General features: G+C 43.3%; 1 protein-coding gene across 7 annotated transcripts in view; it reads left to right on the top strand.

Moving 5' to 3' along the window:
* The window catches only part of WDFY2 (WD repeat and FYVE domain containing 2), a 157646-nt gene that overhangs the window by 60915 nt on the left and 76808 nt on the right, over window positions 1-19923 (top strand). For all 7 annotated transcript variants that reach the window (XM_072760503.1, XM_072760501.1, XM_072760499.1 and 4 more), the window contains 2 exons: window positions 7625-7692; window positions 19804-19877. In XM_072760503.1, coding sequence (XP_072616604.1) covers window positions 7625-7692; window positions 19804-19877 — 142 coding nt within the window. The remainder of the gene's footprint in view (window positions 1-7624; window positions 7693-19803; window positions 19878-19923) is intronic.

Below are 19923 nucleotides of genomic sequence, written 5' to 3'. Positions count from 1 at the left end.
TGACCTCTGCTGGCTTAGCCTGACTCGCAGCCACAGCTGAGTGTCTTTCTTGGATTTTTTTCAAGGAAAAAAATTTCCACTCACTATTAAAGTCTTTTTATGCTGCTTTAAAAATATAGTTTGCCATGAAATTAGTACCTATAGGCTTTGTATAGTGGAATTAACATTTACCTAGGAAATTTGCATTTATCTGGGGGAATTCCTAGCTATCTAAATTTTACTTTTGACCTTTAGGATGTAGTGCTTTTTTTTTTTTTTTTTTTAGTTTTTTTAACTGTTATTATACCTCTAAAGATAAGGGAACAAACATTTTTATAGTTTTGTTTTTATTTTATTTTTTATTTTTTCATAGTATTGTTTTTTATTTTATTTTTTTATAGTTTTGTTTTTGATTGTAAAATTTATCAATTGTTCTTGATACATGTTGGTGCAGGGAAGGCAATATGTCTAGTGAAGAGAGCACAGAGTTTAAAATCACAGGTTTTGGTTCAGGCAGATTCTTAGTTCAGGCAAATTGCTGAAATTCTCTGGGCCTTCTCACCTCTGAAGGGTGATTTGCTCACAGAGCTATTGTAAGGATTAACTATACACAGAGTGTTTTGGGGGCTGTTGTTCCCGCAAAAGTGTTTGTGGCTACTATTAAGGTGAAAACTAACATTAGGCAGCCACCCTGCTGACCTATACAGCTGTCTAAAAAAATCTTAAAATAGACCTGTATTAGCTGTATTGTCCCGTGCCTTTTCTCCGGGATTTTTAGAATCTCTGCTACTTCAGTGTCTGTCTATACGTGCGTATCGGTGTAAGCTGAGAGTTTGTGCACCTGAAAGGCCAGGAGCGTTGGCTGCGGTGACATCGCGGTGCCCCACGACCTGCCTTCAGCTCTGCTCCTCACGGAGGACGCTGTTCCACATCTGCAGTTCTTTTAAACTCAGTATGTTGAACACGGAACCTGCCCTTCTCCTGCCTTCCTGTCCCTGCTGTGCTGGGAGCAGTTTTGCGAAGTGTGGTTGGGAGAGCGCAGCCTTTGGGGTTAGCCTGCCTGGGTCGTGGCTCCGTGTCCTGGGGCTCCCTGTGCTTCAGAGCCCTCCTCTCGGACAGCGGACAGGAGAGCCGTAGCTGTCGGGGTTGTCGGGAGGCCACGTATTGGAATTTTGTTGGCCGAACCGCCCCTTGAAAAGCCCAGCAGACTTCTTTTTGTTCGCCTACGGTGGTTTCCGTGGCCGATCACCTCTGCCCAGCAGCCTGTGTCGCTCCGGGTGTGTTGTCTTCCACTGACTGGCCCCCGCGCCCTGCGCATCCTCCCAGGTCACCGTAAGCGCCGCAAGGGAGGCAGAGGAGAAGGCAGAGGAGAGGAGTCCAGCTTAGACAGCCAGCGTCTCGGCTGCCTTAGACCAACCTATTTTCATCCACCCAACAAATATTTATCACGTATTTGCCATGTGTGATGCACTCCGGCAGCCTCTGGGTAGATAGGAGTGAGCAGGAAAAGATGTTCTTTATCGCCATGCTATTTTCTTATTTTTACTTTTCAGATAATAAAGACATTTACAAGCGGGTAAGTCAAATAACAGATTGTGGCCAGGGCAATGAAGGAAGTAAATAGAGCGACAGATAACGCCGTCCCTCCAGAGTCAGCACTTCCTGAGCCTGCTGCCCTCCTCCCCGTGGATGAGATTCCTTTCCTGCACTGCCGTACAGGGATTTAAAATCCCTCAGAGCCCTTGTCATTCATGGTTGTCGTGATGTTTACTTGTCTGTCTACAGGTTGCTCCTGCACAGTGCCTGGCACATAGCAGGTGCTCGGTACCTGGGGAAGGACTGCATAAGGGACTGGATGAACAGTTCATAGGATGTCTTTGGAGATTGAGCAAAAAATCCCTTCACGTGTTCGGCATGTTGGCAAAGCCAGAAAGGCCTTGGATCTTAAACTCTCCCAAGCTATGGTGGATTAGTGTGTTTTTAAAAAAACAGTGATAATAATGATGATAATAATAACCGTTGGCAATTATTGAGTGCTTCCTGTATGCTGTATGTCAAGTACCTTACATTGAGGAGTGCCGGGGTGGCTCAGTTGGAATTGAGGATTCGACTCTTGATTTCCGCTCGGGTCATGATCTCAAAGTCATGAGATTGAGCCCCATGTCAGGCCCCGCACTCATCGGGCAGTCCGCCTGAGATTCTCTCTCCCCCTCTTCCTCCGTCCCTCCCCCCTGCTCATGTGCTCTCTTTGTCTCTAAAATAATAAAAGAAGAACCTTACATTTAATCTTTGCAACAACTTTCTGCCGTAGGTTCTAGTTATATTTTTCATCTTTCACTAACTAGGAACTCTTCGCTAACTTAAACGCACCTCTGGTTTATTTATTTTTAAAAGTTTTATTGTTTTGTATTTTTAAAGACTTTATTTTAAAACCTTAAATTTAAAATCTTAAATTTGAAATATTAATTTAAAAATTAAAAATTTATTCATGAGAGACACACAGAGAGAGGCAGAGACACAGGCAGAGGGAGAAGCAGGCTCCATGCAGGGAGCCCGACGTGGGACTCGATCCCAGGGCCCCGGGATCACGCCCTGAGCCGAAGGCAGACACTCAACCACTGAGCCACTCAGGTGCCCCAAGACACCTTTGATTTAAATGTTCAAAATTGAGCTCACAATTCTCACCTCGTCCTGCCCTTTTCCATTGTTCCTCATCTCTGAGTGACAGCCCCATCATGTAGTTGGACAGACCCCAAACCTAAGGAAAGATGTTCCTTCCCTTCATCTTCTCTATCTGCTAACATGTATTCAGATCCTGGTAACAAAATCCATCTGTCAGTGGCTTAGGGTAAAAGTAAAGGAAATCCTCTCAGACATATCTAGAGTCCGTCTAAAGGGTTGGTGGATCGGGGTATTACTGAGGCCAGGCCCTTTCCATCTTCAACCCTGTTGACCTCAGCCTGTCTGCTTCTGTCCTCGAGCTTGTTATCTCATGATCGAAGGTAGCTGCCTCAACTCCAGGCAAAGCCTGTACTGATTGTTCTTCTTAAATTTTTATTGCAGCGAAGTTCGCATGACATACAGTGAACCACTTTAAAATTTACAATTTGGTGGCATTTAGTGCATGCACAGTGTGGTCTTAACCACCAACTATCTTTAGTTTCAAAACTGTGTCGCCCCATAAGTACCCACTGGGTAATTACTCCCCTTTTGACCCCAGCCTCATCCCCTGACAACCTCTAATCTTGCTGTCCCTACAGATTTGTCTGTTCTGGACGTTTCATGGAAAAGAATCAAATGTTATGTGACCTTTTTTGTCTGGCTGCTTTTACGTTAGTGTAGTGCGTTTGAGGTTCATACAAGTTTAGCGTGTTATCAGTACTTCATTCCTTCTCGGGGCTGATAATATTATATTCTATCCATACACTTTGTTTATCCGTCCATCTGCTGAGAGACATTTGGCGTGTTTATACCTATTGGCTATTGTGAATTGTGCTGTTGTTTTTTGTTTTAAAAATTTTGGGGGGGGGATCCCTGGGTGGCGCAGCGGTTTGGCGCCTGCCTTTGGCCCAGGGCGCGATCCTGGAGACCCGGGATCGAATCCCACATCGGGCTCACGGTGCATGGAGCCTGCTTCTCCCTCTGCCTGTGTCTCTGCCTCTCTCTCTTTCTCTCTCTGTGACTATCATAAATAAATAAAAAAAATTTAAAAAAAAAAAATTTGGGGGGGGGCAAATTGCAGCGTACCTGCCATACAGCGTTATGTTAGTTTCAGGTGTACAGCGCAGTGATTCAGCACTTCCGCACACCACTCCGTGCTCATCAGGATCAGTGAACCCGTAATCCTTCACCTGTTTTACCCACCCCCACCCACCGTCCCTCTGGCAACTACCAGTTCTCTATTTTTAAGAGTCTCTTATTTCTTATATTCCCCGTATGAGTGAATGCAGACGGCACATGTCTCTCTGACCGACTTACCTCACCAGCAGTATCCTCTCCATCCATCCGTGTTGTTACAAATGGCAAGAATTGTGCTTTATGAACATACATGAACACATCCCTGTTTGCATACCTGTTTTCAATTCTTTTGAGCCGATACCTAGGAGTAGAAGTAGTGGGTCATGTGGTTTAACGCTTTTTGAGGAACTGCCAAGGCATTTTCAACAACGGCCGCGTCATTTTATATTCCTGCCAGCGATGTATGAAGGTTCCTATTTCTCTACAGCCTTTAGAACACTTACTTCCATTAAAAAAAAATTATTGTAGCCTTTCTAGTGAGTGTGAAATGGCATCTTACTACAGTTTTGATTTGCATTTCCTATTGAGCGGTGATGTTGAGCATCTTTTCATGTGTTTGTTGGTCACTTGTTTATCTTTGGGGAAATTTCCACTAACGTCCTTTGCTCACTCTTTAATTGGTTTTCTTGTTATTTTGTCATTGTTGAGTTGCAGGAGTTTCTTACAGAGTATGAGCACTAAATCTCCCTCATCTATGTGATTTGCAAACGTTTTCGCCCATTCTGTAGATAGTCCTTCCACTCCCTTGTTGATGTCCATTGTTGCAGAAAAGTTTTGAATTTTTATGAGGTCTAATTTATTTATTTATTTATTTATTGTACTAAAGGCTGTGGCATCCAATTCAAGAATCCATTATTGAATGAATGCAAGGTCATGAAGATTTGCCTCTGTATTCTCCTTTAATAACTTCAGTTTTAGCTGCAATATTCAGGTCATTGATCTATCTCTTAAGTATAGATACTTAAGTGGGAAAGTATCCTGGCACCCTTGTCAAAAATTTATGATCCATAGATGTTGGAGCCTATCTTGATCCATATCTATCCTTATGCTAATAATACTGTGCTGTTGTGATTACTGTAGCCTTGCAGTTAAGTTTTGAAATAAGGAAGTCGGAGGCGTTCAACTTTTTCTTAATACGGATTTGAAGATTGATGTTTCCATTTCTGCAATAAAAGCCATTGGAATTTTGATAGGGATTGCTTCAGTCTATAGATTGCTTTGGGGAGTGTTGTCATAGATCTAGCCTTCCAGTTGATGAACATGGATTGTCTTCCCATTTATTTGTATCTTTAATTTCTTTCAGCAACGTTTGTGTTTGTGTCTGTGCAAGTCCTTTATTTCCTTTGGTATCAGGTAATGCTGGCCTCAAAGTTAAGTCGTCCTTCCTCTTTGTATTTTGGAAGGTTGAGTAGGATTGTTGTTATTTCTTGAAATGTTTGATTGAATTCAGTGAAGCCATCTGGTCTGCACTATTATTTTTGATTACTGATTCTATCTTTTGACTTGTTACAAGCCTGTTGAGATTATTTCTTTTTGAGTTAGTTTTGGTAGATTGTGTGTTTCTGGGGATTTTTTCCATTTAATCTAGATTCTCAAATTTACAGGCAGACAGTTCATGTACGTTTCATTTCTTTTAGGGTAGTAATGTTCTCACTTTCATTTCTGATTTTAACTACTTCCATTCTCTTTGCCTTTTTGTAATCCGTTTAGCTGAAGGTTTCTTAGTTTTGGCGACCTTTTCACAGGCCACATTTTAGTTTCTCTGATTCTGTCTTTGGCTTTCTAATCGCTATCTTATTTTTCTCTGTTTTAATCTTTAATACGTACCTTTCTCTGCTGGCTTTGCGTTTAGTTTGCTTTTCTGTTTTTAGTCCCATAAAGTGTGAAGTGAGGTTGTTGATTTGAGATCTTTCTTTTGTTTTAATAAAGGCATTTACTATAAATGAACCTCTGAGTCCTGCTTTCACTGCTCCTCATAAGTTTTTTTATGTTCTTTTTATTTTCATTCATTTCAATATATCTTCTGATTTTCCTAGGGATTCTTTTTTTCTTCTTTTTCTTTTTTCCCTAGTGATTCTTCTTTGATCCATTGGCTGTTTATGGTTATATTGTTTAATTTCCACATATTTGTGATTTTTAGATGCTGCAAGCACCTAAGTAGACCTATGAGTTCTAAAATAGCGATTCTGATGGCTTTTGCCAGCTTGATATTGGATTTGGTGTAGGGACTGATTTCTGGAGCTTCCTACTCTGCCATTTCCTGTGATGTCACTTGTATTTATTTTTGTTGAGATAACAACGTCCATAGTAAAATGTTGTACTAGCATATTCTAAAAAAATTTATTTAATTGAAGCTGATATGAATATAGCAAATATATTGAAATTACTTTTTTTAAAATTTTTATCTATTTATGATAGTCGCACAGAGAGAGAGAGAGAGAGAGAGAGAGAGGCAGAGACACAGGCAGAGGGAGAAGCAGGCTCCATGCACCGGGAGCCCGACGTGGGATTCGATCCCGGGTCTCCAGGATCGCACCCTGGGCCAAAGGCAGGCGCCAAACCACTGCGCCACCCAGGGATCCCTGAAATTACTTTTTATAGATTATTTACCCTTATATCTGTCCATCCCTTAAAATAGGATAGTTGACCAAAAGGATGACAATTTTGCGTATATATATATATATACACATATATATATGTAGTTGCGTCACTGTATATCACTACATTGTATCCTGTGGCTGTGCAGAGAAAATGACATTTCTTTATTATGTCTATAGTTAATCTAGTTTTTCCTCCTACTTACTACTCCCTATGGGAAACCCATTGGTTAGGGCAAAAATCCAGTACAATTTTAAACTTAGTCTAGTACAATGACTTAAATAGTGTGAGATCAAAATGCTCAGTCTTTTGTTTTTTACCCTGGGATGATTTAAGTGTGCAGGGTGTGGGGTGTGCCCTATATGATCCCCCCCACCGTGAGGAACTGCTTATTTCCCTTAGTTTGATTTCTGCTACTTAGTCTGGTCTCTAGAAGAATGTTCCATTACCTTCTAGATGTGTTTGCCTTGTCGGCATGTGCAGAGGATGTCATGGCTGGTGTAACTCATAGTGGGCCTTTCTGGTTGGTCAGAGCCTGGTGGTGCTCCCTGACTGGTTCATCTTCTCTTTGGCCCCTTCTCTCTGAGCTCTCCTGGGTCACTGCCATGTCTGTATCTGGCGTGCTGGCCTGGAACTTCATCCACAGCCTTTGCGGAAAGATTTCCATGTTTCACGGTGGGCCCATTGGCCGGCCCTCTGGCTTGGGAATCTGAGTCTCAGAGTTTACAATACCTCACCATGCCTGGAAAAACCTTCTCTCAAGACAACGGCCTGGCCTGTAAGACTATGGATTTGCTATATGTGTCTTTCTGCATATGTCAGAGGCTTCATTTTATTTCTTTACGCTTCCTTTACTAGTAAAGCTTATTAACTCCCCATACAAATGAATGTTTCCAGCAGACTAAGGCAAAGGTCACAAACTTGGACAGGCAAAAGAACAACAAAAATAGTAATTTTCAAACACTTTGACTTTTGCATGTGTGTATATAGACCTATATGAGGATAATACTTACAGAGTCGTGTAATTCTAAGGGTACTCAAGCCTTAAATTTAAGGAATATAGGATCTATAGAGAGGCCTAAGTGGTGTGTGTGTGTGTGTGTGTGTGTATATGTAAATACTTACAGTTAAGATCTCTATGTATATATAATATATACAGTTAAGATGTATGTAAAGTTATTTGGTTTCTGTCAACATTTTCCCATGATTAAAAACGCTATAATTTAACACACTTTTTTTCTTCTTGTAGGACCGTTCGTGTGTGGCTAAAGAGAGACAGCGGACAGTATTGGCCAAGCATATACTATGTGATGCCTTGTAAGTATCTCGATCTCTGTCTTAAAAAATCAGACATGGACCCCACCTCCCTTTCCTTTCCAGATTGCCTTCTCTGTATCTTCTTGAGTAGGGATATCTGAGGGTTGGGATTATCATTTTAATGGAAAGTACCATATTAAATCATTGTGGCTCTCAGTATGTAAAATAAGAGTATCTTTCTGACATTGACTATATATTCACAGTTTCTGAATAAGATTAATGGGAGAAGGACTACAGCACATAGTTATCTCAGATTATAGCTGTCTCCCTCTTTTCCAACTTTTTGTTTAACTTTTTTGTGGAGTACCCTCCTTCAACATTTGAAATTTTGCCCTGTGATTACATTTGTGAAGTCAGTTTTTGCATTATTGTTATGTTATTCATTCAAATACAAGAGAGTCCACATGGACGATTTTTGCTCTCACAAGGATTTGCTTCAGATTGAAACATTCTAATGGGAGGTCAGTCTCATTTCCTCGAGCTCTTATATGCGATATATGTCCTTGTACTGATAAGTAGCTACTCTTTAAAATCTATTTTTAAAAGATGCATGTGACTGATTCTTAGATTTGTGTGCTGGCAAAGTTCTCCTACAGGGAGAGAAGAGCTGGCTCCTCAAAGTAGGAAATTTCTTTTTAGTCTGGTGTTTTATTATTAAAAGTTAATGAAGTGTGGGCATCCTATTCCATGTTTCTTTGAGTCTAAGATCATTATTTAAATTCATTATTAGTTATATTAGGAAACATTTCCCTGAGTCCCCTTCCTTCCAATCTTAATTAAAATTGATACCCTAGCAACAGCCCTCAGGTTTGCTGTTTGGGCCCGTAAACCCTCTGGCTTTCTGCAGTGTGCACCTCTTTCCTTGATAGAAGTATCCCAGTGTGAGAAGTATATATCACAGCGTACAGCCAAAATAAATTCATGCTAAATTGTAGATGAGATTAAGTTTATGCCTCTGGCAAAAGAATGCTGTAATAACTTCAGTAAGCAATTTTGCTTGTGTGAACAAATGAATTATTAAGGATATAATGGTTTTCTGTGATTTTTCAAATTATCTTTGAGGTTTTGCGTGTCTTTAGAATTTTTTAGGAAATATATGGTAATCATGAAGCTGAACCAAGTGTTCAGTCCAGCACTAGGGAAGAAGAAACTTCTTGTAATTCTTATATTGGCTCCTTAACCGTTGTGCCTCCAGCAGACAGCATTATATAGCGAGAGCCCCAGGTGAACTTGACCTGTGGCAGTGCTGAGGGCTCAGGTAAAAGGAGAGGGAAAGGGATTCTCTGATTGTTTTTTCTGATTTCTGAGTGATATAACCAGTCCTAGCTGTGGTCTTGCTTTTTTCATCAAACTTGACATGCTATCTAACTAGAGGAGGTGGGGAAGGTCTTTAGTCCAGGCAGCTGAGAGTCGGCTCCAGACAATGTCATTCCCATGACCATGAAGACAGAGGAGAATCAGACCTGGGCAGAATGATGAGAGCTCAGGGATGGTGAGCAAAGAATTTTCTTGAGGTGAACACGAATAGGAACCTCATGGAGACACAGGGTCCTAATAAGCAATTGCTTATCTGCCTCTTCCCCATACACACATCCAAATGCATTTTTTGCTGTCACTCTCTGATACTCTCTTTATTTGAATGTCACTGAGAATACAGAGAAGCCTCTAGTTGCATTTTTTATCATTGATTAAGCTGTATGAATAACTATGGGCTTGCTGTAGTTCCTACACCAGGCAAGTTGCTCAGTACGTAAATACTTATTGAAGACTTGAATCTGATAATAAAGAAGAGTACCTGAGAATATATATATATATATATATATATATTTTTTTTTTTTTAGTACCTGAGAATATTATCAAACATTTTCCTAGTGATTGATCAGTCTTTGAGGAGGAGGAGGACTCTTTAGTTATTTGCATATTTTGCATATGACCTTCTACTAAAGGGGGTGAAAAAGGCATCACTTTGCTTAATTAAAATGTGTGTGGGCTAACCACATTAGGGTCACCTGAGAACTTACTAGAAATGCAGATACTGGGTTCCATGCTAGATCTTCTGAGTCAGAATCTGCATTTTTAATAAGATCTCTAGGTGATTGTATGTTAAAGTTTGAGAAGATTGTCTTCTGGCATTATAGCCGACATTATAGCCTCTGATCCACTTACATGTGTTTATATGAACACATAGAAAGCCTCATGCACCTATACTATTGATTTATAAATACACAGGTCAAAGTTAACATCATAAGTACATTTTCTAGTGGATCATTCCTGCATCCCTGCTCTACACAGGACACTGAGCTAGTTGCCAGGGTTTGCAGAGGAATAGGTGCATATGGTCAAGACGATTTCCATAATCTTTCCTTGTTTGGTGGCTCCAATACCACGGAGAGGCAAAAAAAAAAAAAAAATCAAAAGGCTGTGTTCATTACAATTGATCAGATACTGGCTTTTATGTTCCTAGGAATTAAGTGCGTTCGGATAACAGAGTAGCTGATCTTCGAGCAAGAGTCCATTTTGTCGAACTCGAGAGAGGTGGAATCTTACTGCATAAGGAATTATGCTGTATTTGGGGGCAGTTAGAAAACCTGAAATACCTTTGGATTTCCAAAAGATTGTTTTGCATTTCTTTCTATTGAAAGGTGTTTTGTTAAGAGATTGCTTAGTAAACAGTTACGTGGTGTTAGTCACAAAATAAGTAGAAAGGTTGGGTGTATCTAGAGGCTGTGACTGTGATGGGTCTCAGGTGGCGAGTAATCAGTAGTGTTCCAAATCTGGAGGAGAACGTAAAGTATCCTGTACATGTAATATATGGCTTATTTGTGTATTTTGTTCATTAAAATACCATTTAATGTAGTGTTTGTCACGTTTTGGGCAGGACAGTAATGTTTTGTAGCATTAGGAAGAATTTGACGTTTAATGGAGGGGAGGAAGCAGAAGGCTAAGGCGTCAGATGAGAAGGAACGGATGGCGAAGGCTAAGTGTGATGGTTGGGAGTGAGCCTGAAGGGCCGGGGAGGGTGAGAAGGCTGATGGATGTAGGGAGTGAGCACATACATCATGATCAAAAACACACCAGCTTTGGGGATGTGTCCTCATTCCCTGTCTTGTCTGAGAAGCCCCGCTTCCCCTTTAGGTGGGAACCAGGAGAGACCAGACTTGCCTGCTTAAGGCTGTTGGCTCCTGAGCCAACCTGGTTTTCCCAGAACTTAGAATTTGGAGTAAGAAATGCTAGTTTCAGCCTCAGCTGGTCCCTGGAGCTGGGAACATGTAAACCTTATAGCTGTGAGGCATTCGTGTGCATAAAGAAACAGTGAAAGCTGATCCGCTTAAAAGGAAGTATGAATCCGAGAGGAAGGGCCACTTGGTCAAGAGGGAGAGAAACCTAAACAGGTGATGGCTGAGGGGTTTTCTCCTCCTCCTCCTCCCAACCTTCAGAAGCCCGACTCTGCTTCTGCCTTTGAATTCAAGAGATGTGCCCATTAGTGCTTACATCCTCTCCGGTGGGTTTGTGGTACTCGAAACTACGAGTTTCTGACTCAGCCTCGCCCTGACTGTGTACCTCCCAATTCCTGTCTGTTCAGTTTCCCCTGGATCGCTCTGATCTCTAAGAGCAAGGACTGAGCCGTGTCCCAATTGATGCCACTGTGATGTTGAGCCGAAAATAGTCTGGGAAAAGTAAGGGCAAGTAAAGAAGAAAAGCAAAGAGACTTGTCCCGTTTAATTTCTTTAGATGGTTCAGTCGATAAATTTTAAATGTTTCTTCCATACTTAGCGATGTCCCAAGGATATGGTGGTTAAGTAGGACAGATGATTCCTGTCTTCATGGTGTGTACATTCGGGGGGGGGGGGGGGCAGACCTAAAATAAACACCACTCACGCTGGGTGGTGTTATAACAGGAAACAGGCGTAATGGGAACCTGGTCACAAAGGTTCCTAAAGAAAGTCCCATTTAAAACCCCGCTGTCTATAGAGAATCTGGGGTGACTGATGACTGGTTTTGTACTTTCCCATGTGCCAATTTTTATGGATGACTGAGAAATAAGAGCCTTTCCTTATCCAGTATTCTTTCAAAAAATAGTATCTTTTTGACGTATCTCATGTGATAGCTGCTTATTGCCTATGACAAGATCAAATTACAAAGTATCCAGCTGGGACCTGCTTGAGCTTGGAAACCAGAGAGTGTTAGCCTTTCTGAGGGTATAGAGTTGAGGTTTCAGGCGTAGCCATAAATGATTATTTGTTCCAGGCTTCTAATAGGTACCATTTCAGCCACCACATTTGCATCTCCCTCTACAGAGGGCAAAAAACAAAACGAAACAAAACATGGAAAGCATAGGCATTCCCATTTTCATGGTTGAGTTATTTTTTTTTTTTTTTAATTTTTATTTATTTATGATAGGCACACAGTGGGAGAGAGAGAGGCAGAGACACAGGCAGAGGGAGAAGCAGGCTCCATGCACCAGGAGCCCAACATGGGACTCGATCCCGGGTCTCCAGGATCGCGCCCTGGGCCAAAGGCAGGCGCTAAACTGCTGCGCCACCCAGGGATCCCTTTTTTTTTTTTTTTTTAATTTTTATAGGTTGAGTTATTTTAGATTTACTTTTTTAACTAGGTTTGCCGTTCATGGGGTCAAAGGGATGGATGGAGGAGAGAAATCTCAAGCAGGAGCCAGGATGGCAGGTGTTTGAGATTTTGTTTACTGTATTAAAGTATTGGGTATCACGTCTGGGCGTCTGTTGCCAGCTTTTCCCCCTGGGCACGGAGACTAGGTGGAGTGAATAGGGGGTAAGAGGCGCGGAGCCTCGGGACTGAGGGTGTGCTGGACAGTCGGAGAGCCTCTGTGGGTTCTGTGGCTGCCTGGGCTGGCGGGTGGAATTTACTGTGGCTCCCAAGTGTATGAATTTGTCCCCAAAGCACAACAGTAGATGGTTTTTCAAAGGTACGAATCAGAGGCGCACGCAACACAGCAGCAAAATGACCTCTTCTTTCCAGCCCTGGGTCTTGGCATGGATCGGGGGTGGCGTTGGCCAGCGGGCGCCGCGCTCGGCCCCCTCGGTTTTCACACAGGTGCAGCCACTTTACCATGTGCTCGGCTAACTGAACGGATCGAATTCCGACCTCACCGAAAAACATAATTTTGAACTTCGAACTAAAAACGTCCTAGTTTTTATCCAAAGCTTGGTTGGAAGACTTTCTACGGAGGGCAGGCCGCAGGCTGCGCAGTCCCGTCGGCAGCTCCCCGGGCTGGTAGCCCTCGGCGGGAGGCCGCGGGGAGGCCGCGTCGTGGGCCCCCAGCTCGCCCCCAGCTCGGCCCCAGCTCGCCCCCAGCTCGGCCCCCAGCTCGGCCCCAGCTCGGCCCCCAGCTCGGCCCCAGCTCGCCCCCAGCTCGGCCCCAGCTCGCCCCCAGCTCGCCCCCAGCTCGGCCCCAGCTCGGCCCCCAGCTCGGCCCCAGCTCGCCCCCAGCTCGGCCCCAGCTCGCCCCCAGCTCGCCCCCAGCTCGCCCCCAGCTCGGCCCCCAGCTCGCCCCCAGCTCGGCCCCCAGCTCGCCCCCAGCTCAGCCCCCAGCTCGCCGGTGGAGTGCGAGTGCGGGCGCGGGCCGCTCTGGCTCCTCGGACGGTTCCCGGCTCCGCCGCACTCGCACTCCTCTGAGGGAGCACGAAGGGGTCTGGAGGCCCTTTGCTTTCTCCAGGGCAGCGCTCAGCCCCCATGTCCTGCATCATGCTGGGACGACGCGGACGGCCTAGAGGCCCCGACAGCCCGTCTCCGAGGCTGGGAGGGGGAGTCCAGGCACCCGGGCCCCGCAGTCCCTTCCGTCTCCTCCTGGGCCTGCTCCAGCCGAGTTTTCTGCACGTATCATGAGGCGAGGAGGACTGGGCGGGCAGCTCCGAGGGACCTGGCTCGCGGTCCTTAGGGATGATGTGACACACGGGCGGGCACGGGCCTGTTCCGTTCGCCAACAGATCTTTACTCGCATTTTCTTTGCTCTTTTTTTCCTTTCCCCCTTTCTGTTCTTATACATCTTTTCCTTAGTTGTTATATTTTGCTTATTTCTGTTGTTTGGTTTCATTGTATCTGCTTTTTGAGTCATTTCAAATTCTTGGTGAAACGAGCTAGGGAATGCATTAAATTATCTTGGTTAAGACAGAGATCCAGTGTGGACATAGGCTCATGTTTACATTCAATTCACCCCAAACTATGTATTTTTTAAGATTGGAGTTTTCAAAATAGCATGTAGGTTGGAACCTGTGCCTGGGTGGGAAGCTGGAATTGGATTTTCATTTTTGTTGCCAATTTGCTGAGTCATTTCAGGCAAATCCTTTACAATTTTGCCTCCTCTGGAGCCGGATGGATAAACTAGCCGTTTCCTTTGATCTCACATTTGCAAAAATATTTTGGTTATCAGTTATGTTAAATAAGTAATTTACAAAGTACTTTCCGGCTCTTGGTATCTAGCAATACAGACTGTCATGGCTGATCTGAACCCAAGGGGGACCAGGAAAAGATTGAGCGGTTTGTGAGGTTGTGGCTAGATCGGTTTCCTTTTCCTGTGTGTTGGGACTTTAGCTCTGCAGCAACAGATAACTCGGAATTGAGGATTTAGAAAATTAAAATGATTACTGTGTTCATATGCTGTACACCTGGGATGGAAACGTGTCATTCTATATGTAAATTGCAAATGTCGATTTTCCCACTGGTCAAAGGAGGATTTTCTGTACTTAAAGACAATGGATGGAGCTGGTTTGTGTGTTGTCCCACCTCTTCTACTGGGTTTATTGGAGTTTTGGGGAAAATTCATGTCGTTAGAGTAGTGATAGAAAGGAATTTAAAATAATGAATTTGGCAGTTCTGTTTTCATAAGGTGGTGATTGTTTTGGTGACTTGTAGACAACATCTTTAACTCCGTTGAGGGACTTTCTTGGCAGCCTGGGGGGTGTGGGTGTAATTGGGAAATGCTCATCATATTATTTTATACCTTATTTCAAAGAACTCCCTGGTTCTTAGTTGAGAAGTGTATTGCTCCTTTGTTGGTTTCTTTTTGGTATAGGTTATGTTGTGGAACCATCGGTAAAAGCAATTTACTATTTTTACCATTTACATTTTCAAAAATAATTTTGTAATATGATCTTCTAATTCTGTATTTACTGAAAGAAAATATGCCCAAGGGACTTTTAGTTTTTTAACGGAAATGGAAACATGGATCATCCAAGGTAGAAATAACATGTTCATCAATCTGAGTAATCACAGCGTTTATTTAGCACACTCTTGCTTGGTTTTCCTGTGACAGGATATTTCAGGATTCTGTTGTCCTTAGATCTTAAACTGATAGTTGAGGCTTAAAACTTGTTGGGAGAAAAGTGACCACTGCTAATCCATTAATTTTGCTGATGTTGCTCAGACTAAAGTCAAGGGAAACAAGTGGTCAGTTTTAGTAGAGTGCATAAAACACTTGAGTGGAATGGAAAATGATTTTTAATGCTAGGCAATTGGGGTCCTGAGTAGAAGTGTTTCTCATAAAGTAAAACAAGGGTTGACTATTGTAAAGCCAGTAAGCACCGTCTTGTGGCAAACGGGACTGAGTGAAAGCGTGTCCACGAGCTCCGTCTACGCGGGCGCCGGGCTGCTCCTTGAGGTCCTTCTGTAGGATCCTGAAATCCCACTTGATGGGGTGCCTTTAACCCCTCCAGGTGTATTCAGGGAAGTGCCATCGTTTGATTAGTTTTAAAGTGACCCCCAGAGCATCCCAGAAAGATGAGTGTGTCCCGCCACGTAATGCCTTTCCAGGCCTTCTGTCAGGTGATTGAAATCCACTGCTTGGCCTTCATGAAGCTGCTGTTTTTTGGGACAAAAGTCCCAACCAATAAGCAAAGGACAAAAGAACTCAGTCGCAAAATGAAAAAGATACAAATAGCAGAAATTAGGTAACTTTCCCCCCAATAAGAGTATTTTGAAAATGCCTTTTCTTAACTTTATTTTTTTTTTAAAAAGCAAGAGCAACATCTTTTTGAGAACATTTGAGGGACAGAAGTATTTGAAATACAAGAAGTCAGTTTCTCTGTAATCCATTTAATGACTAACTGTTGAGGTTGATGTTGGTCCCTTGAGTTCCCTTTGTCTGGGGCTTAGATCTCTTGAGCTTTTCTCTCTTCAAATTATATGGTTTTTAATATAGTGACCCAGACTGGGATTTCTCTTTATTTTACTTTTCCCTAAACCCTAAGCTGAATACCTGCCTGAAACTACAAAAATTTCACTTAAAAAAATGCTCAATGTTATGAAAGTGTTTAATTTTTAAAATAAGATATTGACAGGTCATCAGGATCTACAGTCCTGATACTTACGTAAGAGACTCTTATGTTTCATTATTCACAGACCTGCACAAATTTCTTTGCCGACTTATTTTTATCTTTTATTATCTTGCTTCCTAAAATTTTGCCAAATATATTTCTTCTGGCTGTCCTCAGTCGGAAACAGAAAAGAGGGATGCCAGGTCTTTTTTTTTTTTCTCTAAAGATTTTATTTATTCATGAGAGACACAGAGAGAGAGAGGCAGAGACACGGGCAGAGGGAGAAGCAGGCTCCCTGCGGGGAGCCCGACGTGGGACTCGATCCCGGGACCCCGGGGTCACGCCCTGGGCTGAAGGTGGCGCTAAACCGCTGAGCCCCCCGGGTGTCCCCAAGGTGACAGGTCTTAATCAGAGAGCATGGAAATGCATTTTCGTACTATCTTATTAGGAATAAACCATGGGCATTTTTTTTCTTGGGTTTTAGTAGACATGTTGGGGCAAACATAGGAAGCTAATGAGAGAACAGCAACAAGAGCAGTGGCAGGGCCGTGAGTTCCAGGTGTTGGGTCTGTGTAGGAGCAGCCCCAGGCGAACCGCACGATGGTCTGTGCGCGAGGACCTGGCAAACGGGGCTCGCCCCACACAGCTCGCCAGCGTGCGTGTCCTGCCTCGAGGGGAGGACAGTTAAAGGTTCATGTTGAGGGTCCTGCTACATGGATGCCCTCCGGGGGCGAGGGCTGCGGCTCGATGCAGGCCGGTGGAGGGGCTGCACCCGAGCTGTTGGGTCCGGCCGGCCCGGGCCCTGGGCCCCCGGAGGAGGCCCTGCCCGGTGGGGAACGGGAGGCTCCCGGCCATTTGGTCTCTCACCCCAACTCTCAGCCGTCAGACAGGGCAGTTCTTTACCAATCTCTGCACTATTTTGTGTCGCCTAAAGCTGAATTCCCATCTGCGAGACATCCCATAGCACCTCTGGGTGAGCTGGCTACACACTCCGGGCTTGAACCATGTTTGGTTTGTTCCTTCTCTAACCCTTCCTGTCAGGAGCCCTTTTGCCGTTCGGCCGGAATTACCGGGACCTCACTGTATCGTACTGTCCTCCGCAGACAGTTTTGCCCCCTTGATATTTTCTCGCGCGGATAGGAGCCCATTTTTGAGCCATAACTGGTCTTTCAGATGTTGCTTTTTTGTTAATTTCTGGAGTTAGAAGGATCTCCGTGTCGGTCTCGCTACTCCTCCGCTTCCCACAAGGAGAGATGTTTGCTGTGACAACAAGTACGGCCATCAGCAGTCTTCAGTCCACTCCCTTCTTGGCCCTGCCAGGGTCTATGGGAACCAAACGAGGGCCTGCTCCTGTGACAGTGTCACAGTTGGGCAATGGCTTGAGCAGCCTCATAAGGCTCGGCTCCCAGAAGTCTTCCCTGCGCACATGCACACACACGCACACACGCACACACGCACACACACAGGTTGGCTTGCTGGTTTACCAGTGGTGCCCCTTGGGGGGTGCTTTGGTCTTTAGGCGTCTGGAAGCTGATGCTCTTTAGCTCTGGCAGTCCCCTGTCTAGAAGAACCATCTTGGGTTTCAAGCATCTGGGTTCTAGAACAACAGGATTTCTAAATTCCTTTTGTTTATGTGGCCCTAAGGGAAAGATCTTTTCCTTTGGGATTCTGAATTCTGGTGGTGGTTCTTACCGTGAACATAAAGTGATTTGGACTCTAATGGTGACATTGCAGTTCCTGTACATGGTTGGTGCCACCATCTATAAACTCCATGATGGCAGCTATAGCTCCTTGTGTATCATTATATCATATGCCTGGAACATAGTAAACATTCTAAGTTTTTCTTCAAAATAAGAAATTTAGTAAAGAGGAGAAGAAATCCAGGAATAAAGAAATAGCAGTGTAGATGTCAGCGTAGCCTATACAGTGTTGTAAAAAAGTCATTTAAGTCACGTTCAGAGATCAGTGGGTTTTCTTTACATAACCAGATATGAACTTTGGAGGAAATCACACAGAAAGACTTGTATATAGTCAGGCAGAGGCAGCTAAAGTGATAAGGTTATTCTTGACTAGTTTATAGCCCTTTGGGCGGCAATCGAGTGGTACTTCACATGCTCATGCTTATATCCTAATAAACCATTAGCTGTTTAAAACTTTTAACAGTAATAGCAAAATAATAAGATCAAAGACAGAATTATAGGAGTACTCTTGTCACACAAACACAAAACCTGTTTCATTTCTCCATGTTCATTTTTAGGTGCTGATATACTTGATGTAGTTGTAATCACATTATTTTTCTCTTTTTTTCAGCAAATATGATAACTTTCCAATAAAGTTGTTAGATCTTAATTCTGAACGCACGTTACAAGCTTATGAGACCTGGCATCTTAACACCTGCCTAGAAATTGTGCCAACATAGTTTATGGGCCACCGGTGAGAAAGACTGACTTCTTTAGAGCAGCACATTAAATACCATTTGACTGCTTTTTTCAGCAGTGTACTTTCGGGAATCCACTTTAATTTTGTGGCTCATCAGAGTGAAGATATCCTGCTGTACTGGTGGAAGTCGTGGGGAGGATTATTTTCTGTGTTTCCATTCTCTGAATATATCATGATTGAAAATTAGAAAAAAGTAAATACTTGATGCAGTTTGGAAGATCTTTTCTGTTCAGGGTCCTCTTATAGGGAACAAAAAGAATGTTACCAAGTGATGTGTTTACGAAGTGGCTCTGTCAGAAGAACTTGAAATCCTTTTGTAGTTGAGAGGCAATCTAAGTTGGGTATTTCAAAGTAGGATTGTGTGTTTGAATTGTGTCTTTGAACCTTCTCCAACTTTTTCTTCCTGTGTGACCTTGAGTAAGACATCTAATCATAGCAGTAGACAGCAGGAATAAAGATATCTGAGGCTGACTATGATGATGAGCAGTTTGTGATCTACTGGGCTGTGAAGGTGGAAGAGACATTTAAAATTTGCGTTGGACTCGTTTATCGAACAGCGATTTCATTTGGGATAAACTGTCAACACGCCCCATTCTTACGAGCCAGTGTAGACGGAGGAGGCAGGGACCTGGAAGCTGTGTGTTCAGCAGGCACTTCGTGGCCACGCTGGCTTCCAGGCATGCTTACTTAGGCTCAGGTCTACTCAGGTAGTAGCCAATGCTGCGGAACAGGGAGGCCCTATCCAGACTTGATTTTTTTCCAGTAGAGCCTGGCCCTGTGTCCGGTTGGTTCTCCCTCAAATTGAGACAGATCCTCAGTTTTTTTATTTTTCCAATTAACAGCCTTCAGTGCTGAGAGTAAAAGATTTCTGTTAGTCCACATGCCCTGAGTCAATTCTGAATCACAAAACAGATTTTTATACTAGTATGTGTACGTCGGGGGAGGAGGGAATTATAAGATCTTTCTTTCTTTCTTTTTTTTTTTTCCCCGCCTAGTTGAGAAAAGATAGGTTGTTTGTATTACAGATGGAGTTTGAGTGGAAGAGAGAGAGACCGGTGACAGAGCGATTACACAGCACAAAATATTGTTAATGTAGCCAAGCGCGTTTAGATTCCATACTGACGGAACAGCTGAGACCAAGCCCCCTGGAACTAGTCCAGTTTGAGAATATCTTACTCGTTATATTCATTAAAAGGGTAACTGAAAAACTAGGGGTTGGTTGTAAAATTACTGTTTTTATTTTTTGGTGAGTGGGTGTTAAATGAACTGTTTTTCAGGAAATAGTGGGGGAAAAAATAGCCACACGCTTTTAGCTAGTTAGTCACTCCTGAATCAATGAGAGTCATCATTTTGTTAATTTCATCAACATGTTCATTTCTTTCAGCTCCATGTTCATGCATGTCTTTTAACCCGGAAACAAGAAGACTGTCCATAGGTCTAGACAATGGTACAATCTCAGTAAGTACACGTCAATAAGATTTCCAGTTGAAATACTTCCCTTCCC

This window comes from Vulpes vulpes, chromosome 6, assembly GCF_048418805.1.
Source record: "Vulpes vulpes isolate BD-2025 chromosome 6, VulVul3, whole genome shotgun sequence".
NCBI classification, from domain to species: Eukaryota; Metazoa; Chordata; class Mammalia; order Carnivora; family Canidae; genus Vulpes; species Vulpes vulpes.
Note: the sequence above shows the minus strand (reverse complement) of the source record. Positions and strands in the feature narration are given on the sequence as shown.